General features: G+C 33.5%; 3 protein-coding genes across 4 annotated transcripts in view; 1 reads left to right on the plus strand and 2 right to left on the minus strand.

Moving 5' to 3' along the window:
• Positions 1-6110, plus strand: part of LOC126971404 (NAD kinase 2, mitochondrial) — a 40075-nt gene extending 33965 nt beyond the window's left edge. For both annotated transcript variants that reach the window (XM_050817716.1, XM_050817717.1), the window contains 2 exons: positions 462-587; positions 1549-6110. In XM_050817716.1, the coding sequence (XP_050673673.1) occupies positions 462-587; positions 1549-1667 (245 nt within the window). In that variant the 3' untranslated portion in view covers positions 1668-6110. The remainder of the gene's footprint in view (positions 1-461; positions 588-1548) is intronic.
• A 483-nt stretch (positions 6111-6593) lies between these two features.
• On the minus strand, positions 6594-13519 carry LOC126971461 (translin). The gene is made up of 7 exons (XM_050817786.1): positions 13352-13519; positions 12940-13027; positions 11898-11994; positions 10992-11107; positions 9596-9678; positions 7449-7540; positions 6594-6759 (listed from the first exon to the last, which is right to left on the minus strand). Exons 1-7 carry the CDS (start codon positions 13427-13429, stop codon positions 6612-6614), a joined length of 702 nt encoding a protein of 233 aa, XP_050673743.1. The 5' UTR covers positions 13430-13519; the 3' UTR covers positions 6594-6611.
• Positions 13520-15740: 2221 nt separating this feature from the next.
• On the minus strand, positions 15741-27052 carry LOC126971474 (adenosine 5'-monophosphoramidase HINT1). Its single transcript, XM_050817807.1, has 3 exons — positions 26815-27052; positions 25733-25844; positions 15741-15937 (listed from the first exon to the last, which is right to left on the minus strand). Exons 1-3 carry the CDS (start codon positions 26923-26925, stop codon positions 15777-15779), a joined length of 384 nt encoding a protein of 127 aa, XP_050673764.1. The 5' UTR covers positions 26926-27052; the 3' UTR covers positions 15741-15776.
• Positions 27053-27885: the final 833 nt, after the last annotated feature.

Consider the following 27885-nt stretch of genomic DNA (forward strand, 5'->3'; position numbering starts at 1 on the left):
GACCGTCACTCATGTTCAACTTTGTTGTAACAAGATATTTTGTTAAATAATTAAAATCATGTCATAACTAAGGCGTCTTCTTCCCAATCACACGCCTATTCAATTTGGTCCTTCGAGTCGGATATGAACCAGCGATCTATGGATATACAGTCGAGACGAGCATCGAGTGTTTACAAGGTTTTATAATTTATTAAGAGCATACGTTGAAAATAGATTGAAACGACATGGCATAACCGCGTCATCCGTTTCAGCCCAATACCTGTTAAAAGAGAATGTCAGAGGTCAATGGCGGCACAGACACTGCAGCGGCGCTGAGTTACATTTATAAGTAAAAGATAATTCTTATGTCGAAAATTTTGAAGAGTTTCCGAGAGAGTGCGATACGAATCTATGCGGATAAAGTCGCGACGAATGCCTGTAATTTAAATAATAAATTCAAGCAGATTTTTCTCTTTATTCAGAATGTCCCGAAGTGGCGTATTCTGTGCGAGAGTACATTCGGTTCGAGGAGTGGCCGGCGCCGCGAGGGTTGCGGGTTCGAGACCGCGCGAGACACGTCACGGTCAAGTCACATTGCACCGACGCGGGTATGTAATAAAATAAAGAAAAAAATCATTTATTCCCAGTATGAGTCAAAATTACACTCATAAATATCAAATTTAAACACCACTTTTATTTAAAGTATTATTTACGCCTGTACCTTGTTCAGAATTATGGTCTATAGCTTAGATCATTTATACGTCTAAATAAGACTATGACTAAGCTGTGAAAATATCAAGAAAAAGTTAATTATGAACTCTATTTTAAGAAATTCACGCACACTACCAAAAAGTATCATTGCAATCGCGAGTGTAAGACGTAACTTATCACGCTCACTAAACTAATATTCCTAGAATGTTTTTATCAGTTGTGTCACACAAAAGACTCTATCTAGACGTATAAATTATCTAATCTAGTTTAACTAACACACAACCCACAACCTTCACATGAATGTTAGATAAACTATTGATCATAAGCTAGGAATAAAGATTTTTCAAAAAACCTTTGATGCAGTTTTAACTTTTAATTAAATCGAGCCCGATAGACTCCTTTAAGTACTTTACCCTATACCTCATAGTTTCAAAGAAGGATGGCGAGAATGTACTTGCATTCATTTGGGATCAAATGAAAGAAGTGGCGTACATCATGGAAACTTATTAATAATTGTAGAACCTAACAAAAACTAAGAAAAAAACAAATCGAAAGTAAGTTTAAAAAAGTGGGAGAAAAAGGCTATAACCAAAAGTAAAATATAGCCTAAAATTATTAATCAAAATCTATTGTTCAATCAATAATGCGTATCTTAAGTCTATGCCTATTACTGTCTGCTAAAACGTAATATAATATATATGTTGGACAGTAGCTTATATAGTATATTTAATAATAATTATAGTACAAAGTGAAACAAATGTAAGGCGAGCGCCACAATAAAGCCGAGAGTGTAACGACCAATGGACACGCCTTACGTGCAATGGTGTTCAAACATACTATAGGTTTATCATATTACAGGTTTAGTTATCGACGGCAGTGTCTCGTTTCCTTTCAACGACGGAACCCAGGCTCAACTAGAGATACATCCAGAGGACTCACTTATGACTGTACAAATGGAAGATGCTCTACCGCACTGACAGTTTATGACGCGTTTGATGAAATTAGGAAAACTAATTGAACACCTGTTGAATTTTTTAGATAAAAATGTATGTAAAGTAATTATTGGCGTACTATAAGCAACTAGACTCACAATCGCCTGTTAAAAGGCCGTCAAAAAATGTCCCAACGGCGCTGTACATACATATATAGAGAATATTAAAACATTCATTCAAACTAACAACTTATTTCGTGGCAGAAATGTTCAAAGTTATTATGCTCATTGGAAACTTTGGCGCGAACACGAGGCAAGAACGTTTTGTCATAGCAATTGAAATGTAATTATTTAGCAAAATGATTAAAAACGTCAAGTTAGTTACACAATTATGTTAATTTAAAGGGGCACTTACCTGAAATACGACACACCATCCATTTTTAAGATTGCATATGCTGTTATTCGGACAGTTTTTCACGGAACACTTTGTGATTGCGTGGCGTTGTATTCAAAGCGCAGTCGAAACACAACTGAACGAAAACTGTGCTTATAGACGCGTAGACAGAGTTTTTCTTCAGACAATTTCTGAGAGTGATTGTGTGTAGTTGTTTATTGTACGTTAATCAGATTAAATAATTAACGGTACGTATTACGCTGTTATATGGGCTGCATGAATTTAAGGGCTTATTGAATAATAACAAACTTCTTAATAGTATAGTTATAATAAACAGTATACCGGCTTGGTGGGCACCACAGTGGCGCATTTTTCTACCATCAAGCGGCAATGTCACAATACAGTAAAAGAACAGTACTTTAACTTTATACTAGAGGACCCGAATCGACACACACACACATACGCACGATTAACACGGCCGCTAAGCAATCTTGGGGAGACAAAACTATTGAGTGCCACGCCGTACGCCGCCGAAACTGGTCGTTATCGTAGTTAAATTATCCGCGTCGTCAATTGTTTTGTATGTACCAACCCTAGCGCTCCGCCCAGACGTAGATATAAATTTCAAAGAGACTGCTGAGTTACGTTACTGTTCTATTACTTGTGTTGTACATCGGAGCAACAAATTATTTTCCAAATGAAATGGCATTTTTTAGTCGGTTTGTCCCATAAATAATTTGTTGTGAAATCAAAAGAATCTACTTTTTAATAATTTTAACCGCAGTTTTGATATGCCGCCCTAAATCCGGCCTTGGGAATTGCGATACCGCTCACAATTTTGGGTTCAATCGCAAACTGCATTGAAATGGGCGGTGTACCACTTACCATCAGGAGAACGTCTTGCTCGTCTTGTCATTTACTTTAAATAAGCATTTAAATTGTTGAGACTTCCAATTTTTATTTAATTATTAAAAATCTTTGTGTTAGCTTTTAATGTCTATTTACGTTTACAATTATTTCTCCATCTCATCAATTATATTTATTGTTATTCATTTAAATATAGCTAATAGTATAGAATTACAGTTTGTTTGCCGAGAGTAGATAGATATTATGTAACATCTCACTACAGCGACTGTCGGAAACTGTATGACGGGTGTCGCTTATCGCCGCGCATTAAGTTTTGTGGTACGGGGGACTCACGGTCGTCAGGGTTGTCAAACGCAAGCCCATCTGATTGTTAAGACTACAAGCGCGTACACCTTCCTTATAGGCCGGCAACGCTCCTGTGATTCCTCTGGTGTTGCAAGAGATTGTGGGCGGCGGTGATCTCTTAACACCAGGTGACCCGTACGCTCGTTTGTCCTCCTTTTCCATAAAAAAGTAGATTATATTTGGTAACAAGGTACAAACCTTAACATTAAAATATTTTTATTAAATTAACTTGTAAAGCTCAATGGTAGGACGCTTTAAGTTTAATTTTTTTGAGATGTGACATAGAAACGACCGACTGGCAACTATAAATAATGCATTGGTTTGATTTTCTTTCGCCGTGCCAAAATCATCATCTCATTTTAACGTCAAACTGATATTTCACGGAATACACCTTTTTTTTAACACAATATTATAATTTATCAAATGACAAAACCTTTACATACTACCATAATATTACTAGCTGACCCAGTAAACGTTGAATTACTAATTTGGGGTATGAAAAATAGATGTTGGCCGATTCTCAGCACCCGATATGCACACAAAATTTCATAAAAATCGGTTCAGCCGTTTCGGAGGAGTTTGGTAACAAACACCGCGGCACGGGATTTTTATACTATTATGATATAATATTATTATGATAGTAAATTATTGTTTCAAATATTATAGTTATATTTATTCGTCCTGGTGTTTGTTTTAATTCAAAGCATGCTCCTTTCTTGATATTTAGTGTTTTGTTCAAAATTAATTATTATTTATTAGGTGTGTATGTATTGTAAATGTTTAGCTCCCTAGCAAAAATGTATTAAGAGATTATTTATTATAGTGATGTTGTGTGTAAGCACATTATGATAATTAGTATTAAAATAAGTTAAATACTTTTGTTAATGAAATTGAAATAAAAATATTTACGTAAACTTTTAAAAATTTCTAAATAGTCATAAAATGTTCACAAGTGTCAAAAATGCAAAATTTATGCGAATGCAATGCATGTCCGTCAGAATTTAAATTTGTTTGATAAGAGAAGTGACATTCACACCTTCAACACAATCATAAATAATTTACTATCGCAATTATTTCGTACTGCTTTTTAACGTCTGCAAAAAGTACATTTTTTTTTGTGGGAATGGGCGTCCGCATTTATAATAAAATACCAATTTGCCTGCAAGAATTGCACTTGCAATCTTTTAAGATTTAAAACGTTATTCAGGAGCATTTTATATAAAAGGGTTTTTATTAATAACACTGTAAATGATTGATTACCTGAAGAGAAATAGTATGTATTTCTCAATAACATAGTAAATAATTTAGTTCGGAGTTTTCGTACCACGACGTACCATCCGCATCGTCAATCTTTTTGTATGTAGCAACCCTAGCGCTCCGCCCAGGCGTAGGTATAAATTACAAGGAGACCGCTGAGTTACACTACTGTTCTATTACTTGTATGTGCACAACCTTCTTCCTGACATCATCTGGGACCACGTAAAGGTGATTAAAATTTTACGAAATATGTATAGTTTGTTTCTTTGAAAATTTCATTTATTTACTTAATTTTTTCACGATTAAGGTTATGTTACTCTACCCGTGTGTTCATTTAAAGGCAGTCATGCGGCACGCTGCTGATTGTACCCGCGTTATTGTGTGTTTTTTTGGACATAAAACAATTACTGACTAAATGATTTTATTACAATAAGCAATAACATCTAGTAGTACTAAGTGCATAATCTATGAATTGTCATTGTTGTGGTCCACGAATTTTTTTTTTTATTGACACACTTGCACTAATTATCTTGCCCCAAACTAGGCATAGCCTGTACTAGTGCAACGATATATTTAATACAATATACTTACTTAAACATACATAAAAACACACATGACTCGGAATCAAACATTCATATACATAATAGAAAAGCTTGCACCCATAGGGATTTGAACCCGGGACCACTGGCTCAGTAAGGTCAGTAACCACTGGGCTATAGGGGTCGTCAAATTAGTGTTTATTTTACCTTTATGTGTGTGTGTATAGCCATAAATGTAAGTAGATCAAATCATTCTGATCATAGTTGGATCGAAAAAAATAATTTTGGATAGTTTCGGAGTATGTTGTAAGACTGAACTTGTATTGCGTATAATTTATATTTGTGTATTATTTATGCCGATAGGTAAATTAAGTACTTAAGGTTTTAAATTTTTATATAATTATACATTCGTGACTTTCAAGCATAGAAAAAGTGTGTGTCACGTAAGATGTCATACTTCTTGGCGTAATAAAACAAAAATCCTTAAAAAAAAATTGCTCGTAATATTTTGCGTTGAAAAAACAATATAGAAGGTATTAAATACAACCAATGAAATTATTATATTTTATTTTAAAACTTGTAATGAAATTTATTTTATTCTCGTCCGTTGACCAGCTATCGTCAGGGTGTCGATACTTTTTTTGGGACGTTAGGGGAAAAAATTCAGAGAATTTTTACGATGCGCGCGCACACCGTCACACAAATTCGACACCGTTCGTTGGTCAACTAATAACTAGACCATTTGTATCATACTTCAGCTACGCTTATGGTAGCTCTCTTGTAACTTATATGTCTACTGAACCATAAACAATGGACGAGAATAAAATAAATTTCAATACATTGTATAAGTTGTATATTTTTTTTATAATTGTATAAAATAATATTTTATGTACGTGTTTCGTTACGCCAAAGAACTTCATGCGTGCACACACACACACACACACTCTTTTTTTGTTACGGTTTGATGAAACGTATACTAATTGGTGGTGTGATAAGGTGCGTTGCTATATTTTATAAATTCTATTAATATTAGATGTATTGTTATAAGCTTTTTTATGTTATTCAAAAATATACCTTATTATAAATATTAATTGTTTTTTTTTATGCTTCTCCATGTTTGAGAGAACATTAACTCCGATCAAATTATCAAAAAAAGGAAACTATAAGTGGAAGGCGTGCATTGCGATGGCAGATTTACAACCGACTCGAAGGGCTTTAGTGAAGTTTAGAAGTGACATACCTTTTTGCGTGATGAAAACTGATACCATAATTACGTATTTATTATACAGACTGACATGTCTATTATCTACGACAGCTCTTTATGGTTCCATTTTAAAATAATTCAAGGGAACAGATTAAAAACCTAAGAAATACGTAAACATATCGGGACCGAAAATGTAACCACGTCGTGTCAGTCGAACACAAATTCAAATCCTGACTTACCCACCAAATATCTAACGAAATAGATACTTGTTTTGTTTTAAAAGTGAATATTACTAGGGTATTTTATATTGCATCTCTTATTTTATTTTCGTTATTAGTAGAAGGTCAATAAATAAAAAGACGGATACAACTTAGAACTATTTAATTAGTCTTGAACAGGCGAGTCGCCATCTTGGCTCTTATTTGACAGTCCTCTTATACTAAGGTCATAGACAACTTCCTCTATTTTCTTGACATCATACTTCAACGCGTCAAACCGCTTGCGAAGGTGGTCGTTTTTGAGATTAAGTAATCTGTGGACACATGAAATACTTAGTCAGGCCATAAATATTGTTACATTTAAAAATAATCAAAATATTACATTTGAATTTAGAATTTGTCATTTTTATAAGAATGTTCATTGAGCTTTCTCATTTTGGCGCAAATACAATATGCACAATATTGTATTATGATGATATTAAAATAGAGTGGGGTGATAAAGGGAACCGAATCGCAGTGATTGCATTACACAAAGTGGGTATGGAGCCAAAAGTGTAAGGCCACCCTTACTAATCAGATCAATCACTTTATTTATGTAGGTCAAGGAAATGACACTTAGGAATGTCAATAGTTTAGAAATTCTTTTTATATTTATCGCTACTTCGGTAAGATTTAATGAGAAGAAGTGGCAAGAAACTCATTGGCCATTTTAAATCAACATTTATAGCTTCATCGTTTTACATATCATTTTAGTGTCAATTTTTCTACATTATGTAGAGTGATGCAACTAAAATACTCAAACGTCAAATAGTCAATGCCTTACACGAGTAAGTAAAAATAAATAAATGCAAATTGTAAATTTAAAAAAATAAATAATGTGTACAGTAGATATATCATCTATATATATTTATATTTATTTATCTCGTGCGTCAGTCACGAGCATGTCGGTGACTGGTTGCCCAACGCGGCTAAAGAAGTTTTCACTTCAAAAAACTTGAATTACCTGAAGCCGGCGTTCAGTTCCATCACAAACTTGGAGATCTGCAATGGCTTGTTATAATCACCACGAGTTACTGCATTCACAGCCAGGCGAGACTGTAATGTATATTCATCGTTATTACAGAGTAACCGCCTTACAAATAAACTTGGTATAAAGTAATACCTGAGAATAAACCAAGAATAGAATGGAAATACATATATTTATTTACGATAGAGAATGACAATAACATAACATATTGTGACAACCCTAGGCTATGACACGGGGAGAAGAACTGGTAAGAAACAATCAGCCCAACTTTTAATTCATAATAACAACTTGGCCTATTTAATATATTATACAATATTAGGTGGCCTGCGCAGAACCAGTCAAGAACCATGCATCATTATCCTCTATATAATGTACTATATTATGGTAAACCTTCTTTGTCAAAGAAGCTTTAAAATATTTCTTGAATCTGCTCAGTGAGTCCTAGTATACTTTCTGGTGTGTTATTGTAGAATTAAATACCAAGACCTATGAAGGAACCCTTTATCATCTCAGGCGGTAGATGTCCACTGCTGGACAAAGGCCTCCCCCAAAGATCTCCAAGACGATCAGTCCTGTGCTGTCCTCATCCAACCTGTTTCAAAGGAGCCCTTAACTCTAACGAACTTATTAAATGGCACAAATCACAATTTTTCTTGAAATCAGTTATATTTTTGAACATACATTATGTTGACTATATCTCTGACAACACTGCCAATACAATGATAATTCTGAAGCTTTCCGAATGTCAGACAGCAAGACTTGCAAATAAACGCGGGAAACGTTAAACGTCCCAACAATGTGTTATTTTTAAGTGATATTCCTCAATTCTGGGATTAATTATACATATTAAATGTGTAACCAAAATTTATGAACAATGCGGGACTTTAAAAATAACAAATTGTTTAGATTTAAAAGAGCAAGCATCTCAATTTCCTAATATGCAATTATTGGGGTTGAGCATGTTATTAACTATGAAGTAGATTCTGTAAATGGAGGCACAACCTGAGAGTTGAGCAAGACATACCAAGATTTACGATTGATGCATCACTCGAACGGTTGGCTCAGTTGGTAAGAGCGCTCGGATGGAACGCGGGAGGTCACGGATTCGAGTCCCGCATCGTTCATAATCCAAAAGAACGTCGATTTAAAAAAAATTGCGTGCGTACAAAGAACACATGTCATAAGTGAAATGACTTTAGCAAACTAATTTTTAACTCTAGTATAAATTTATACTAATATAATATTTTTATTTTATGAAAAATAGTATACAAATTATTTAAGTTTTCTTTAGTGTTAATTCCGCCAATATTTGTTTTTAAAACAATTCGACACGTGTTTCGTGACTGAGATCTCAGTCTCGTGCCAGATTTTGGCGAGACAACACGTCCTGAGGATGCCTCGTGTAGAGGCGAAACACGTGTCGAATTGTTTTAAAAACAAATATTGGCGGAATTAACACTAAAGAAAACTTAAATAATTTGTATAATTATGGATTTCCGCAAAGTAACGCCTAATTTAATAAATTTTCTGAAAAATAGTATATTAAATGCTCAAATGATGAGCGGCAAAATGAAATGCCACATGTTATTTATAAATATTAAGATTCCCTAACCTACAAACGAATTAACATAAAAAATTGTAAATTAACAAAAAGATAACAAACATAATATTACTTACTCTGAACAAATGCTTAGTATAGGATGATTTACAGATTTATTACACAATATTTATTTAAAAATTTAACTCACTGTATACATACTAATAATAATGTATATATAATGGAAATAAATAAAAAAAGATCTGCGTTTACTGTAGTACAAGACGTTATGCGACAGAATCGCCATCTTAAGCTCTAATATTTAACTACTAAATGAATGCATCAACCAATAGCGTGTATTTTTTCTCGATTTCCCTTTCTCTCTCGCTCCATGGCTATAGCTTCATGCGACATTCGCCCTTTCTCACTCTCTCTCAATCAGTCTCTCCCTCTTCTTGGACAAAACGTCCCACATTTTCTTGTCACTAATATTGTCCCTATTGCGTTTCATCCGTCAATATTTTATCATCATACGCGCAAGAAAGTTTCAATTCAATAAAAATCAGCTATTTATAGATGTACTCACTAATTCTGTGCATAGTTGAAGTAATCCAACCAAATATTCTTCAATATCAAGATGGAATCCCTCTTTGTTTTCGACAGCGTTGACTGAAACAAACACATACAACAATAATTAACAATGTTTTCACATATTTATTTATTTATTTACACGAATCTCGAACAATATTTTTGTTTCTTTTATTTATATTTATATAAGGGGCAAACGGGCAAAAGGTTCACGGGATGAGGAGTGGCGAGGGAACTGCCCATGAACATTCGCAACACCAGGTGTCAAGAGATGCGTTGCCGGCCTTTACGGTAGGAGTGTACTCTTTTCTTGAAGGTCCCTAAGTCGTATCGGTTCGGTAATTGATTCTACAAAGTGGCTGTACGAGGCAAGAAATTTCTTGCAAAACGCACGGTTGTGGAATGCCAGACGTCAAATCGATGCAGGTGGTATTTAGTATTTAGCATTTTGACGTAATGTCCGGTGGTGGAATTCGACCACTGGAATTAACCCGAACACTTCCTTTGAGCACTCACCGTGATAAATGTGGTAGACGATGCAAACAGAGCTTACATCTCTACGCAACGCCAAAGAATCAAGTAGATCGGAGATGACTTGATCGTCCATTATTTGAGCCACTCTTCGTTGTGTGCGATCAAATAGAATAAGCTACATATACGTATTTTACATTTACAATATATTTAAATCTAAATTTTATATATATATATTACTACAAGAATTAATACAGGAAGCACGTCTGTTACAAATTATGTAATATTAAAAAAATCAGCATATGAAATGATTAACACTACTAATAAAATAGACTAAAAAGAAAATGTGAATAAAACTAAAACAATAAGACTTTAATAACAAATAAATTAAACTTAATAATTAATTATACTACACAATTACACAGATATATGGAACATGCCACAAATTACACCATTATAACTTATAAGCTTTGACTGCTATATCTATACATTGCTGCATATTTTTCAGTTGTTTAAAATATTCTTGGTCAATAAGCTGCAATGTAAAACTATTCTTAAGTTCAGGTTTCAGGCAGAGGAAACAGCCGCTCACGTCCTGCTGGAATGCAGTGAGGTGGCAAACTACAGGGCGAAGCACCTGGGGTCACCAGGCGCTCTTCGGGAAGTCTTCCGAGATGTTAAGAAGTTGGGTGACTTCTTGAAGGAGCTTGGCTGGTTGGACCCTCGCACGCAAAATAGGCGCATATGACGTCGAGTTGCGGAAAGCGCCCGTATGAAGTACAAGAAGTTCAGGTTTGATTCAGACAGTGACAGTTGACACAAGGCTAAGGAGAAAAGTGTGCTTACATTATTTTTAAGCACACATTTGCTATTCCGCTATGAGACTGCCAATGATATGTCCTTAAATGTAGGAAGTTACTTACTGCCAAGTATTGCAGCGACGGTTTCATGAGAGGCCAGAATGCCCTTCTCAAGCCATATCGTCAGAGAGATCAGGAAACAATACCGCTGTGTCATAAAGCGCCAGTGGTCTTGGTATCTGTAATATAATTTACATAAGATATGTGCCCGGGAAGCGATGGATCCACGCGTCATGTTCGCGAATGGTCTGTCCTTCGGGTATTTAAATTTAATAATCATACCATTTTAAGTTTTTTTTAATCACACAAGGAAGTCAAAATGCTTGTGTAATTTTGGCGCTACTCTTTGCATACATTGTATAAAATATAATGTAAAATGCTGAAACATTTTTAATTTCACCAAGGTGAAATAAAACTAGCAATTCCTAAGGGGTGTTAATAACAATAATAAATATAGATTAGTTAAACATTATTAGTAGTTATATTTCCCTAAATTGTTATTAGCATTCATTGTTTACTAATGTTAATATATTTAAACTTAGATATGTAAAGTAATATGTATAATTGTTATCTTATGTGTACATGTAAAATTATGTTATTACTAGTGACAACCTGGTCGTCCCTCGCGCGTCTCCTTTCCTCATATGTCTGGTAAAACATATACAATCGTACTTAAAACCATATACCATGACATTCTGATTCTTGTTTGATTTTTCGTTAATAAATACGAATCTAAACAATGGTTTAATAAATAATTCAACATCATCAGCCAAAAGACGTCCACTGCTGGACAATGGCCTCCACCAAAAGATCTCTACGTAGTAATTTTGACTTCTCTATGTTAATTTGAATTTTTCCCAATTTTACACTTATCCATGAGCACAATGTGAATAAAAAGAGGAGCAAATTAGATAAAAAAATATATATACACATATATTAATAAAAGTAATAAGCACCTTCTGTTCTTACTTGTAATAATCCGTCACAGGCACAGCTTCTCGAAGCCTCACATAGCCTGCATTAGCTTTCTCAAATAACTCCCTTGCTTTCAAACAGGCGGCTGGTACTAAAAATAATTAATGAATAAATAATCTAATATATAAAATTCTCATGTTGCAGTGTTTGTAGTTAAACTCCTTCAAAATGGCTTGACTGATTCTCATGAAATTTTGAGTGCATGGGTAGGTCTGAGAATCAGACATCTATTTTTCATCCCCCTAAATGTTAAGGGTGGTCCACACCAAATTTTTTTTTTATTTTTTTTAAAATTTGTTTGATTATGAGTCAACATTAAAAAATACATACAACTTCAAATTTTCACCCATCTACAATCAACAGTTACTTTTGTAACGCGATTTATATAACAATACAACATTTGCGGGGTCAGCTTACTAGCTTACTACTACTACTACTAATTATAATATTAAGTTCTAACTGACCATGACACTAACTGTCACGCATTCCTTGGCTGGACCAAGTCACTAAGTGAGTAAATACATACTTTATATGAATGACCACTAAGGTTTCATTAATAACAAGCTTCTAAGGCCCTGTTCTGATAAAAAAATTATGGCAATAGAAAGTCAACTAAAAATCTTCTCTCTCTTTATATCACCTCACTACACATAATCTTTACCTGTCATTCGTTATATACGGATGTATCCTGGCTGCATAATTATTTTTATTTTTATGAAAATAAGGGATGCGACAAGGAGGATATTCAGTTAATGGTAACTGATACACCGGGCCAATTACAATGCTGTGCCACTCGAGTTTCTTAAAACACAATAAACTCTGATAATAGAAAATTTATTGAATTAGGCCTTATTTTGTAAAATCCATAATTATTAAAATGTTCAAGAAGGCTCACAATATTTGAATAACAATCATAATAAAAAAATTATGTACATAATTTATACATTTTCCTCTTCATGGCTATCTGTTATATACAACAATAAGCCACTATTCTGTCTAATAAAGTTTCTGTTCATTATTATTGACCACTACTTACTTTCTGCTTCATCATGGTGTATTACTTGCAATGTTGTTGTAGCTTCACGGGAAATTTGATCAACTTCCTTACATATACTTCTTATAACCTAAAAATATATTTTTTTTATTTTATCTTTCGAAAACATGTATCTCAATACAATAGAATAGAATATATAAATAATTTAATAGTAAAGAACAGTAGGTATGTATGGAATATGGAGTTGAAGAATGAAAAAGTAAAGTTTAATAAAAAGATTCGACATTATTTGAATTTACCGTCTTATTTCTTAACTGCTGTGGCCTGGGCAACGACTAGCAGAAAAAAACATATCATTCAATACAAATATATATTAAATTTTTGTATGGACATTTTTCATATTTTCAATAATTTAGTGATACGCCGATCATGTATATATTTCTTTATTACTCACTTCGCGGATTTCTTGTTCATTATCAATACTTTTCTGGAACTCACAAAATATTTTAGTGATATGGTGATTTAAACTCATTTTAAAAGTTAAGGTTATTATTATTTAGATAAATAAAAATTAGGTATTATTTGCACAACAATGAACAAATTACAAATGAGCATTCTTTTTTTTTGGATTTTATGGCCTGGTAACGAGACCTTTAAGCCAATGAACTTTCTAAGTTTCAACCACAGAGAATTTAAGCACTACGTTCTTTCAACCAAAGAAGATGTACGTCAGTAAATCACAGAACACTATTATTTATTTATTTATTCGATCCACCAGCGATAATTACATTAATTCAAGCAACAATAAAATATTTAATCTAAAGTTAATTCTAAATGCATTATCGTTTAAGGTAGATGCAATGTAGACAGCATGCAATTATTATGAAGCTTACAAATATTTATATCAAATGAAGTACCTAGACATAATTTAAAAAACGTATTAACTTATTACCGAAAAAAAAACACAATGATATAGTTCTAGGTAGTTCGCTAAATTGAAATCAGTTAAATATAAAATATATTTTGTTAATACATATGTACACATGTATTACATATTATTTAAATTATCACATATTAAATTTTACTTCGGAACGTTTTGAGTGAGTCCCCGAAAGGATCCAAATGTTTGCAACTATCGTTTAGTATTTGAGACATCCTGGAAATTAGTGAGTTATTGTCGAGAACAGTTTTTCGAAAAGGTTTTTGAAGAAGTGTTATTGCTTTGCGGGGATATCGAAAGGAAACATTAAATTCAATCTTGGAAACTAAATCTGGATTATCATAGATGTTGTTAAGACTCTTTTAAAGAAACATCAAATCCAACAAATCTCTTCTTTGGCTCAAGCTATGTACTATTACGTACTCTATGTAATGTAGGTGTGACTGGCAGTAAAAAATGAAATTTATTTGCAGTGCAATCAAGAGAACGACGAATTCCGGTTCGTTTGCAGGACTACTTTATTGACTAAATATTAGACTGAACTAAACTAAATTGTCAATCAGTCTTAGAAAATCTTTATTTTGTTGATTAAAACCATTATTTTAAATGTTTTATCTTATTCATCAGGGCTCTGATATGGGGAGAAAAACGGATAGGAAACTCCCAGCCTATCTTGTAAATTATAAACAACTTAGCCTGTTTAATATAATATTATAGAATTTTAGGCGGCCTGCGCAGAACCGGACAAAAACCATGGATCTTCCTCTAGCCTTCTTTGTTAAGGAAGCATAAATATATTTCTTAGATTTGTGCTGAGTGAGTCCTAGTATATTGTCTGGTATTTTGTTGTAAAATTACATACCAAGACCTTAACTCTAGCTAACTTATTAAATGGCACGTACAGTCTTGAGTTAAATGAAGTCTAGAAGTCGGCAATATTTTTTCAGTCGATTGTAACAGTGAACCCCGTATCTGGGGTACTCTGTTACAGGCTAAGGGGCACAATGTTACAACATCAAAATAGTATAAAAACGTTTTCAAGAGAAAGAAAAATCTTAATGTCTTCCAACGATACCGTTGCCATATCTGGTTCAAGAGGAAAGTAGAAATGACTGTCAACTTTTCCAGTTTTACGTAAATTGCTGACTTTATATAATATAAGTATCATTTTTAAAAAATCTGTAATTTCGAAATTATTCAGCTCTCTGTCAATGAATTTCTTTTCTTTGTGTTATATTCTTTTTGTTTACTTTTTCATGTTTATTTCTTACAATTTTCTTTTAAAAGCTAAAGAAATGTTAGTTGGGTTTATTGGGTAACACAGTTCCCCTAGGTGAGACAAATCGAAAAAAATAAGAGAAGAGTCTTTTCAGAAATGTTTACGAATCTACTTAACGATAAAATGAAGCTATATATATAGGGAATAGAGGAAAATCACATTCACTCACCTTTACATAATACATCAAGAAACAAAATAATAAATTTGATCAGATTTTTTCTAATTTTGATCACTAAAATTCGATTTTTGTTTGTTCTTCCTAAAACGCGGTACAGACTGAAGCGATTACAACTGTTCAAAGATGGCCGCTTATGAGATTGTGAAAACTGTATACCACTATTGTAAAAGTAAATATCAGAAACATAGATACTTGCATTTTAACACTGTTCCCCACCTTACCCTAAACATAATGAGCGCTAATCTAGCGACGGTAGTTGGTACTCTACGGGCGTAAAATATTTAATAAAGATAACGCAGCGCCATCTCATAACCTGGGTACACTGATTGTATATAATGAAAACATCAGAGGCACATCTATCCAAAGAGTATAATATATAATATATAGGGAAAAGAGAGCTTTCTCTACGCATTATGAGCTGTCTATTTGAAAAATAAAACAAAAACTATAACGCACAATTTTAATTAATTAACAGACTATAATTAGCCAGGAGGCCATTGCATTTGTCGACCACCGAGAATATGGATGTGCAAGTGGTACACGCTTTGCGCTCCATTTTTCCCGTCATTTATGACAATTCGAAAACCAGATTTATCCAGACCCTCCTTTGCTGCAACTTTACGGGCCGCGATCATGAGATGTCCTGAAAACAAGTTACATTAATATTGTATTCTAAGGCCTGAAACTGTAACTTAAAAACGCCACAAGACACTTGTTCCATCGCGAGGAAAAACTAAAACCGAGTAGAGATAGAAACTAATTAAATTATTTAACGGTGACGTAACGAGTATAGTTCCGATAGTTTTTTGTGTAGGTTAGATAGAATATACACTCGTATACTCTCTAGTCGATAAGTGATAACTCGCACAGTACTAGTAAGTCATTTGGCAGTGTTTCTGATCGCCAAGCGAGTATTAGTCAGCAAGTTTGTTTTTAAAGTGATTACTTTTTATGGAAGGGTAAACAGCTTCGTTATGTATCGCTATACTTCCGTCAGTCAAAAATCAATCGATCGTTATTACTGAATGGCTTTAAAAAAATGTTATTCGAGTTATTAAGTCTTTTGTGGGGCGATGTTTACAACAAAATCCCAGAAAATGTTCAAAACAAAAGTATTACGATATTCAAAATAATAAAACGTTTGTGGTAAAGGAAACTATAACATAAATGACTTTCTTAATGACACCACAGATTGGGCATGGAGCGACCGCCCTCAGGTTAGGCGCTAGTCCTAAAAAGTAACATTTTTGAAAATCTACTTAAAATACTTCTACAAATACTACGGTTCCAATTTTTTGACATGTTTATTTTAATTTTTTTATCTAAATTATCACGGTTTCGGAAACACGATTCCGAAAAAAATCTCAATAGATTTATTTTTTGATTTTTTTTTATTTGAATTGTTTTATATTATCATAAAACTATGATAGCTATAAACACAAAACTTATTTTATTCGATAGTTTATTAGTATTTATAAATTTTCCTTGTGGGTTTTATCAATACGCTTTGTGAATTATTTTATATTATTTTTTTTCGTAATAAACCAAACGCGACGCCTTGGCTTGGTTGCATGCTCGCTCATGCCAGCAGTACGCCCGTGACCACTGTCAAGGAAGGTACTGTGTGTCTTTCGGGCTCACATAACGTAAGATTTTAGCAAATAAGTACGAAGCGAGAATCATAGTAAAAAAATAATGATGATGCGACAGCGTATTTGTTAAAATATATAGGTAAATGGAAGTCGGAAAGTACTACAATAAAATATACGTAATATTATTTTGAATATTATGCCACGCGGGATTTTTGTATGTATGTTCTTTAGGGAAGTTAGAAATCCAAGATGGCCGCTGCGCAAAATTATGATTACAACATTATGGGTATCGTATCCACGGTTCTCGAAGGTGCAGAGAACGATTCTGGGATCATTTTTGAAATCCAAGATGGCCGCCGCGCAAAATTTTGATTTAACCCGCATCGCTCGGCTAGGGACTAGGGTCTCAGCCATGCCCGCGTCGAACGTATATCTAACGCTATAGATAAATACGTTCGAGTGATTTTTGCCTAGAGTGTTGGGAAAACATCGCCTTAAATAATAATAATTGTACAATATTACTTTGTAAACATATTTTTTTTTGATGAAAAAAAAAAGCCCGTTGAGTTTGTTGCGCGAATTAATCTCATGTCTGAGGCACTGGTTTTATAATGGGTGGTAGTTTTTGAATTTCAATAAGTGATGTCACATCCTATTTTGAATAAAAATATTTGAATTTGTTTCAAATTATTGCTTATATATTAAATAGGTATAAGTTTCCAGAAATTTCGTTAATTTCTGTTTGTTTTTCATCCACAATTAGGACGGACAAAGCCCAAAGGGTTCAAGCCAATACAGCGACATTAATTTAATATTCAATAATTAATTGTCAAAGCCGTCTTTGTAAGATTTTTAGATGACATACAATGTAAAAATGTTGTTGTTTATTATAGCTACCATACTCCAATTGTTACTTTGTTTTAGAATTAAAAAACGATACTAATATTTTACATAAACAAAATTGTGATTATATGATATTCAAGAAAAGTTTAATTATGTTTAACTAGCGGCCCGCTCTGGCTTCGCACGGGTAAAAATGTATAGCCTATGTCATTCACTTAAATCTGTAATATCTTCGAAAATATTCATTTAAATCATATGCTGTAAAGGGCGATATATATCTATATTAAATCAACAATGTATTTAAGGTATTTAATTAGATAAGGATTAATGCTGTATTGGTTAAAATCTCTTCGAAAATTAGCCATTATTTGTCGTAAAAAGTAAATGACAAAAAATTTTATTGTAGGATATCCATAAGAGATAGACATATACCATAGGGGAGTTTTCTGTAGACCTTTTCAATGTGTACAATACTTAGTACTTACATTATTTTGACAAATCTTGTAGGGTTCAACCTGCGTTTGCAATGTAAGCGGAAAAAATGTTATTATTTACGACATCACATTAGAAACCTCAAAAATAACAGTATTTTATTATTCTCCACTATTTAATGGATGTTATTACGCGTATAAACCTTCCTCTTCAATCACTCTATCTATTTAAAAAAACCGCATCAAAATCCGTTGCGTAGTTTTAAAGATTTAAGCATACATGGGGATACAGGGACAGAGAAAGCGACTTTGTTTTATACTATGTAGTGATAAATAACTTTCCGTACATTATCAAATAAAATATTCCAACGTAGATTAGTTTAAGTTTATATTATTTTACCCAATAAACTGGTTGATTCTGCAAGTAGTAAAGAGAAGAAATGGTAAGACTATTCAGTGAGGCTGTAGCTGTACCTACAACCAATAACATCAATTAATACAAATGTCTAATATCTAACTTGTAACGTAATACCTTCGTAGCATGATAGATCGTAGAAATATAAATCGTGCATATTAACTGTAATAAGCGTATGCCGAAAGATTCGTTCTTAAAAGAACATATTATTTTATATACCGTAATATTAGCTCTTATAAGAACCATTTCATAATGCTGTACATCAAGTCATAGAATCATGCAGATCACCAGTAGTCATCTCATCGAAGTACAAGCATCGTCATGTTCTCTCGAAGACCGCAGATATACTCACGTGACCAGTCATATGCTCCGCGTTACAAAACCTCACAGCAAGGCCGAGCGTACTCTACTAAAGCGCGTCGCGGCGTCGATCACAATTCATTCAATTTTAATCAATGAGCGACAGAGTGGGTGCTCATTCACATCCGCTGATCGAGCATCGACGCGAGTTTACACAAGCGCTCGCTGGCCGGCTTACTGCGATAGCATTAGTTTTAGAGCGAGATAGAACACATAATATTATTCTCAATTCTTATTGAATGAAACGTTTAACTATTGGTCAAAATCGGTCAAAAATTGCTTTAGTATTGGTGTGTAATTTCTAAACTTGTAAATATTTTTTAAGTAACAATTGTAATTGGTTAACTAGTTTTAAGGATGTTGTTATAAGGATGAACTATGATTCAGGTACTTTGCTGGAATTAGTATCAGAAAACATTTTATTAAATTTGATATTAATAAATAATAATAACTTCTGCTGTTCAGATTCTTTTCCATGCAGTGAAAACAATCCTTATTGGAAACACCTGTTGTAACCTAAAAATAACTATGAAACAAATATTTATATAAAAAGAAAAGCAAATGGTTCCTATAAATCCAGTTGTCGCGCGCCGCCGCGCAGGTTACATGTGTAATAAGTTATTAATTATTATCATCATACCGCCACGTGTCACAGCGCAAGTTACCTGACGTGTTAGTTATTATTACGACTGCGTGTGATTACGGCCTATTTACTTGTGTCCAATTTAAAGTTTTATTCTAATTATTAACTACATAATAATTCGTTCGTTTAGTGTATTGAGGCTTAAAATGAGTGTCTGTAAATATGTAGTGCAGTGGTGGTTGTGGACGTCCTTTGACAGAACAATCGCTTATGAAGTGCTATTACTGTAAATTAGGCTATCACTCTCAGTGTCTGAATAAGGACAGAACAATATAAGACACTTACTAAGGACTATCTGGCCTCCTGGCAATGTCCCTCCTGCTGCAATGTAACTCGGCGACGTAAAGGAAACCGTGAAAACACTCTGGTACGTAATTCAGTAATTCCGTCCGCTGAGGAAACGAACACGTCACCTAAACTCTTCGAACACCAGGCGACACATCCAGAATTTGAATTGCGTAGCTTTACAAATGATCTACAGAATATGCTACAAACATGACGTAAAGAAATCGACGACAGCCTAAATAGAATTAGTGGCGATATCAAAAGTGCTTTATCTGAAGTACAGCTTGAAATGCAATCACTGCGGACCGAGCAAGCTAACTTGAAAAGTGGTTTGGCCAGTGTAACCAAGGATATCACCGAACTGCAATCATCGGCCCAATTTCAATCAGAGGAGCACGCTCACATTGAAAAAAAGGTACGTGAACTTGAGGAATTTAAGAAGGGTGTGCTTGGAACAGCTAATCTCGTTTCTACCCTGGAACATAAAATCGACTCCCTGGAGCAGCAGGCGAGGCAGTGCAATATTGAGATATGTAACGTACCTGACAAACGGAATGAAAATCTACTTTCAATCCTAGATGCCATAGGCTTGGCTATTAACTACACAATCTCGAACAAAGATGTAATTTCGATTCATCGAGTCCCACATGCAAATCAACAAAACAATCGCCAGCCTAAAAACATAATTGTCAAATTCACCACTAGGATTCTGCGTGATAACATTCTAAGTGCTTTCCGTAAGGCTCGTGGAGTACGGAATGAACAGATAGGTATTCAAGGTCAGTCGCATATTATCTATATGAATGAGCATCTTACTCTTAAGAATAAACGACTTTTTCGCGAGTGCCGTGAGGAGGCGAAGAGGCTCAAATATAAGTACGTGTGGGTCAAAAATGCAACTATCCTCGTCCGAGAAAATGACACCTCCCCATCATTTGCTATCCGATCCACTGGAGATTTTACTAAATTCAAAAATCGAGGCGCTGACAGAATGGAAAACTAGTCGATATCAAATAAAATACATATACATTTTTTGTGCACTCTGTCTCGCTCATCACGCGATTACAGGCCTTAATTACTACATAATAAGGATTACCTATTATTGGCCTTGTATGCATTATAAACGTAAATACCTATTTTATATACCTACTATACTACATTATATACCTGACTTGCTGCAGTTATTACCGATTGTCACCAGTAAAGATATTTATTACCCTGTGTTTCTATTTTACTGCTGGTATTGCGTTTTTTGTATAATAATGTTACTAAAAACATGTTTATTTTCTTATTTTTTGGCTAATATAATGTATTCTCGTGTCATTCTTCGTAAAATAAACCATATTACTTGTACATGTTACATTTATCTCACTGTGTTTCTATTTTGTATTGCCTTTTTTGTACTAAAAACATGTTTAATTTCTTATTTTTCGGCTAATATAATGTATTCTCATCTCATTCTCTGTAAAATAAACCATATTACTTGTACATGTTACATTTATCTCACTGTGTTTATATTTTACTGCTGGTATTGCGTTTTTTGTATGATAATGTTAGTAAACACATGTTTATTTTCTTATTTTTTAGCTTACAATATAATGTATTCTCATGTCACTTTCCGTAATATAAACCATATTATTTTTAGTTACAATTATGTAACTTATAAAAGATTAACTATTAATCAACAATTACGTCATTGTAGTTCTCATGACATCATAATTAATATGCGTGTCACTCTGTGTCTAAAAATAATAAAATTACCTAGTATGATAATGCGATTTAAAACTCTAATTATTTTTAATTTATTAGTATACAGTAGATTGAAACATGGTTAACTGATGAGATATTTGACAATATCACGTATACCGGTGTGATAGGAACCGAACCGCGACCGGGCGGCGTGATGGCGGTGGAGTTATGATTCCGGTGCGTCGCTCGCTGGCTGCCACGCTTCTTACGCTGCCAATGTCACAGCCAGCCACTATGCTTGCCATGCCTTACCAATTATTGATTACGTACTAGTTGAGTTACGCACTACAGCTGGCCGTCACATATTTGGTGTAACATATATTCCGCCGAATCAGACCCATGATATATACCTATCTTATTTTAATTACCTACAAGAAATCTTGTTACTTAGCGATAATATACACCTTGTTGGCGACTATAACATACCGACAATAAATTGGTTGCGACACGGCGCGCATATGGAACCACAATTAAGTAATAGTAATTGTTTAACGAGTCAATATTTTTGTCAATTTATGTATACCTTGAATCTATCACAATATAATTGTTTTGAAAATTATAATAATCATATTTTAGATCTATTCCTATCCAGTAACAATGATTGTATTTTATTAAATGCACTTACTGCCTTGGTGCCACCTGATGGTCATCATCCACCTTTCTATGCACTATTGCCCTTTGCTAATAGACCACATATCCCTTTAACTACACAGACACACTACTGTTTTAAACAAGCTGAGTATTCAATTATTAATGAAGAGATACTTAACACCACCTGGGAAAGATATTTTCAAGACAAATCTGCTGATCAAGCTGTCGGTTTATTCTATGAAATAATCTATGGATTCATACGTAAGTATATCCCATCGAAAACTATAAAGGCAAAGAGCTTCCCAGTTTGTTTTAATTCATCCTTAATCCATATATTTAAAGATAAAAAAGGGCTTGGATAAAGTGGAAAAAATTTAATAATACGTCAGACTATGAGATATTCTGTATACTCAGACGTCGTTTTAAAAAGGAATCGAAACGTCGTTACAGTGAATATATGAACATAGTAGAAGATAGTATTAAAGTCAATGCACAATATTTTTGGACATACTTCTCTAATATAAAAAACAATTCCCGCATTCCTTATAATGTATTTTACAAAAATAATACAGCTAATACTCCGATCGATGCATGTAATTTATTTTCTGACTTTTTTTACTCAGTTTTTGTACCATCTACTCTTACCAATGACTTTGACATAGATCATATTGAATGCACTGGTAAGAATGAAATAGTGTGTGACATTATCAGTCAAACTGTTATCACGACTGAAAATGTAATTAAGGCTCTAAACAAGTTGGATGTAATGAAGGGTTCTGGTTTGGATGATATACCTCCATTATTTTTCAAAACCATTTACAAACCACTGCATATTTTATTCAGTATGAGTCTTAAACAAGGCATACTTCCAGAGCAATGGAAAATGGCTCGCATAGTGCCTGTACATAAAGGAGGATCCAAAAAGAACGTAGAAAATTACCGACCAATCTCTATCTTGCCTGTACTTTCCAAGCTTTTTGTGCGGCTTGTACACGATTCCATTTATCCACTGATACATAGGATTATAATTCCACAACAACATGGATTCGTGCAGAAACGCTCAACAGTAACTAATCTTCTTGTTTTTGCTTCACACTTATTTGAAGATTTAGATAACAATAGACAAACAGACTGCATTTATACAGACTTTCAGAAAGCTTTTGATAGGGTAGACCATAGACGCTTATTAGAAAAATTAGCGTATAACGGCATACGTGGTGATCTTTGGCGATGGTTTAAATCATACATCTCAAATCGTACTCAAAGAGTTATCATCAGTGGCCATGAATCGAAAATGGTAATGATTACTTCTGGAGTTCCACAAGGGTCAATTCTTGGACCTCTTTTATTTATTATATTCATCAACGATATTCATACATGCTTTAAACATAGTAATTTTCTACTATATGCAGATGATCTTAAAATATTTAAAACCATTGAATTACAAGATAATCATTACCATCTTCAGGATGATTTAAATAGATTTACTAAATATTGTACAGAAAATAAACTTAATCTAAGCTTAAGTAAATGTAAGCATATCACTTTTACTAAAAAGAGATCCGCTAGCAACTGTACATATTCGCTTTATGGAGAGAGTCTAGACAAGGTTAGTAATATTAAAGATCTAGGAATAACATTGGATAGTAAGTTACATTTAGACACGCATACACAAAACATTGTAAATAAAGCTTTTAAAATGTATGGATTTATAATGCGGACCAGTATTAATTTCAATAGATTTGCTACATATCTAAATTTGTATAAATCGCTGGTTCGCTCACAACTCGAATATGCTGTTTGTATCTGGAATCCCCATTATAATAAATATGTTAAGAGAATAGAAACTGTACAGAAAATTTTTTTACGGATGATGCACTATAAATGTACGGGAAGCTACCTTCCTTATGACCAGCTTCTTGAAAAATATAGTATACTTGACTTGCAGTCAAGGCGCAAACACCTTGAGGCTATGCTCTTATTTGATCTGTGTCATAATAAATACGACTGTATTCCTTTAACTCGTAAACTCTGTTACAAAATACCAGTTAGAAGTCATGTACACAATAATCAAACGCATAAACTTTTTGCTACTATAAAATGTCGTACAAATTCTGGCGAGCGCTCACCACTATGGAGAATGACACACTCATATAATGCATGCTTTGGCAATATTGATATTTTTTCCACTTGTGTGGGCTCTTTCAAAAAGCTGGTCATGGATTATCTTAAGAAGAATATTACTATATTAGACTAAACCTGTAGAATAATAAGAATAAAACTAAACGAATATATTTTTTATATCTACATTTATATTCATACATGTAACTTTTGTAATTAAGTATTAATTAATAATTATGTGGTTGACGTAGTGGGTAGCATGTATAGTATTACTGTATTATATTATTACTGATTTTTTTCTAAGCACTCTGTGCTACTGTTTGTTGACCCGAATAAAAAAAAAATGTTAATCTGTCTGTCTTTTGGATAAGAATATCCACAGTTAATACAAACATTGTATATACTTCTGGTCATAAATACTGTTACAATTAAAACAAAATATTACATTTTATATTTGGAATCTGTCATTTTAATATGATTGCTCATTGAGTTTTCTCATTTCGGCGCGCTAATACATTGTACAATATTTTGCGATATAAATTGGAGTGGAATGATAAAGAGAACCAAATCGCTGTGAAAGATTTAATCTCGGGAGATGATGATAGTACCTAGAAGAACCATATCGTGTATTTTAAAAGTGACTTATGACTTGCAGTCTATAAGAGACATACTGTTCACTCCTTAAATGATTATTTGAAAAAGAATAGGGTGGTAAAATCAAAACAATAACTGAAGAGGTACGCAAAGGGAGGTCACTGAAAAATTTTGTTTACAGTTTATTTTGTTGACCGTAAGTATGCACAAAGCTCTAAGGAAGCTTCCCAATTAGTTGACAGAGTGCAACATGGGCACTATCCAACTTCAGTGATGGTTTGGAGTATCAGCTATGAAGGACTGAACCAGATTTCTCCAGCTCCTTCCAGCAAGACTCGGCGCGGGGTCAAGGCTCTGTCTATGCAGTCTTGGTTGGAAATGAATGTTTTGGACTTCATCAGAGCTGAAGACTGGCCTTTGTCTAGTCCCAATCTTAATGTGCTGGATTATGATTTATGGTCAGTTTAAGAGTGTGGCTTGCTCTAAATGCCATGTTAATTTGGTGTTCCTAAAAAATTCTGTATGATTGGTAGTGAAGAATTTTCCCATAGAAAGAGTGTGTGCTTCTATTGATAACTGCCTTAACTTGCCTCAACATTTAAAGGACTGTATTGCAATTGCCAATGGAGACCACTTCAAATAAGCTTTTTATATTTTAAATTGTTTTATATTTATTAAACTAACACACTGTGAAAGTAATAAATGTTATTTGTAATGGAAATTTTTTTTTTTCTTGTTCAGTATTTATGGCATGACTAGTTTTATAACAACAAAGTTCAATATTTAAGGTGCTATGATTTTAACAAATTGTTACCTAGCAGCTGCTCATCAGAATCCTCAGCTTTGGAAAGCTGTGCTATTGGCTTCCGAGGGATCACAAGGATGTGGGTTGGTGCTTGAGGGTTTACATCATGAAAGGCTACACACTGAAACACAAATAAATTATTTTATACCTAATAACTTATGGTGAAGGAAAATGGTAACACCTACTACACTAAAGAAATTCAGAGATTTTTGTGTAAAGTTTATGAAGACATACTGGGCCATAGTAGTTATTATTATTTACCAGACCTAACTACCCTACTTCAGGGCAGTTTTCCATCACTCACAGTATCCTTTCATCATAATAATAATGTTTTATTTTCAGGTTACAGGACCCATAGTTTTACAACTATATGTTACATTATATAATAAAGGGTTGTTCTCATATAATAATACTCAACCAAACCAAAATTTTTAAAACACTATCCAAAACATCAAACTCTAACAATCATGTTATAAGACTCAGACCTCAATAAAATGGGTGCAAAAAAACTGAACAATTTGATGAATGACCTATTGGGGGCCCACATGTTTAGATTCAAAGGTATTTGAGAGAGCACCCGAGAGATTGATAAATTAAAATTGGGGTGCAGGCGAAAGTTAGGTATTTTTGAATACCATATAATTCTTTACTTGTATAAATTTATAATTATTGCTTCTCAGAAACACATCTTAAATTGGACCAAAGTACTTCTTACATCAAACTTCACTTTTTAAGTTTTTCCTAATAATTAATTGTTAACATGTATATTTCACTAGAAACACAATTTCCTACATAAATGGGTTTATATTTTTGACCTTTGGGAATGTCATCAAGATTTTAATTCAGATAGGATTTTGCTTAGTTGTTGGGACTGTTTGCGATTGCTTTTAATAAAGTTGTTATAGTAATAGTACGGCTTTTCCTGATCTTTTTTCGGCATAAGGTCAAAATAACAAACTAAACTTGTCGGAATGGATAAAACGAATGCACATAAATGAGCCACTTTTTTAATTTATAAGAATTTTCGTAAGGGGGTATAAAAAGCCGGCGAATTTAAGTAAATGTAATAAGATTAGACACTCAAAACTTGCCTGATCATCTTCGTATACAAACTTTGCAGGTATTTCTTTTCTCAATATCTTCCCAAATATAGTATCTCCACCAGCTTCTGCCTTATTAGCTAATTCTACTTCGTCGGCCATTTTTAATGATGTTCCAAGTTTCCAACTGCTAACTTGATACCTACTTCTCGGCCTGCTCTTCTGAATTCTGATATCTGCCAGGCGCTAGCTGACAGTTTAGGTACGTCAGGATCAGCTGTGAGTTATCAGCTGTTTCACAGTCTCACTACTCACTGGTCAGATGCTAATAATATGCTATTTTTTTTTAATTTTTCATGTTTTGAAAACACAGGAACACGGCAAGCCACCGGTGGAATGTAGAGGACTGCAAAAGAGAATTTAAACACGGACTAAGGAGTAGCCATACGCAACAGGAGTTATGAGTTCTAAAACTAGTTTAAAAACGCACAGCTCACAAGATTACCTAAATCTCATTGCTAAATCAGGCCATAAAATTAAAAAAAAATACGAAGTGCAGTCGTCCACCAATCGGACGATAAAAATTAATAAGTCGTCCGATTATCGGATCGGATGAAAAACAAAATGAATCGTCCGCTAAATTTTTCAACGTGTCCTTCTGTAATTTTTTTTAGGTATTTCATTCCTAAAAAGTCGAAAAGTTGCTGTTTAATAATACCTACTCATTCAAAAATATTGAAATAATAAACAGTCGTTTCAAGTAAACTGTATATTTATAATTATATAAAAAAAGGATTAGGATTATTGAAAACAATTAAAATTTTATAATTTTCAATACTTTTCAATGAGTATTTTAATCGCGGGTAGGTTACGAGAGATTGAGATGCAGTGGCGGCTTATGCTTATTGCCGCCCTAGGCCCTGTCTGATATACCGCCCTTTTTGGTCAACAAAGTTCTATATATTTTGATTCACAATTGTTATTAAAATATAGCTTTTATTTTTTACACGACTCATATTGCGAAGCATTAGAGAGTGCTCTATCTTTTATTCAAATATAATTATTAAATAATATTTTTTCTATTAAAGTCTAGCTAGCATAACAAATAATAATAAGCATTTT

This window comes from Leptidea sinapis, chromosome 23, assembly GCF_905404315.1.
Source record: "Leptidea sinapis chromosome 23, ilLepSina1.1, whole genome shotgun sequence".
NCBI lineage: Eukaryota > Metazoa > Arthropoda > Insecta > Lepidoptera > Pieridae > Leptidea > Leptidea sinapis.

Bases quoted from the DNA above. Each gene is read 5' to 3' on its own strand.
- LOC126971461 (XM_050817786.1), bottom strand. From the start codon at position 13,429: ATGAGTTTAAATCACCATATCACTAAAATATTTTGTGAGTTCCAGAAA. The intron at 11,995-12,939 runs GTAAGTAGTGGT...AATTATTTTTAG, and splicing joins ACACCATGATGAAGCAGAAA to TACCAGCCGCCTGTTTGAAA. The intron at 11,108-11,897 runs GTAAGAACAGAA...ATTATATTACAG, and splicing joins CCTGTGACGGATTATTACAA to ATACCAAGACCACTGGCGCT.
- LOC126971474 (XM_050817807.1), bottom strand. From the start codon at position 26,925: ATGGCCGACGAAGTAGAATTAGCTAATAAGGCAGAAGCTGGTGGAGAT. The intron at 25,845-26,814 runs GCAAGTTTTGAG...TTTGTGTTTCAG, and splicing joins TTGTATACGAAGATGATCAG to TGTGTAGCCTTTCATGATGT. The intron at 15,938-25,732 runs GTAACAATTTGT...ACTTGTTTTCAG, and splicing joins TTCTGATGAGCAGCTGCTAG to GACATCTCATGATCGCGGCC.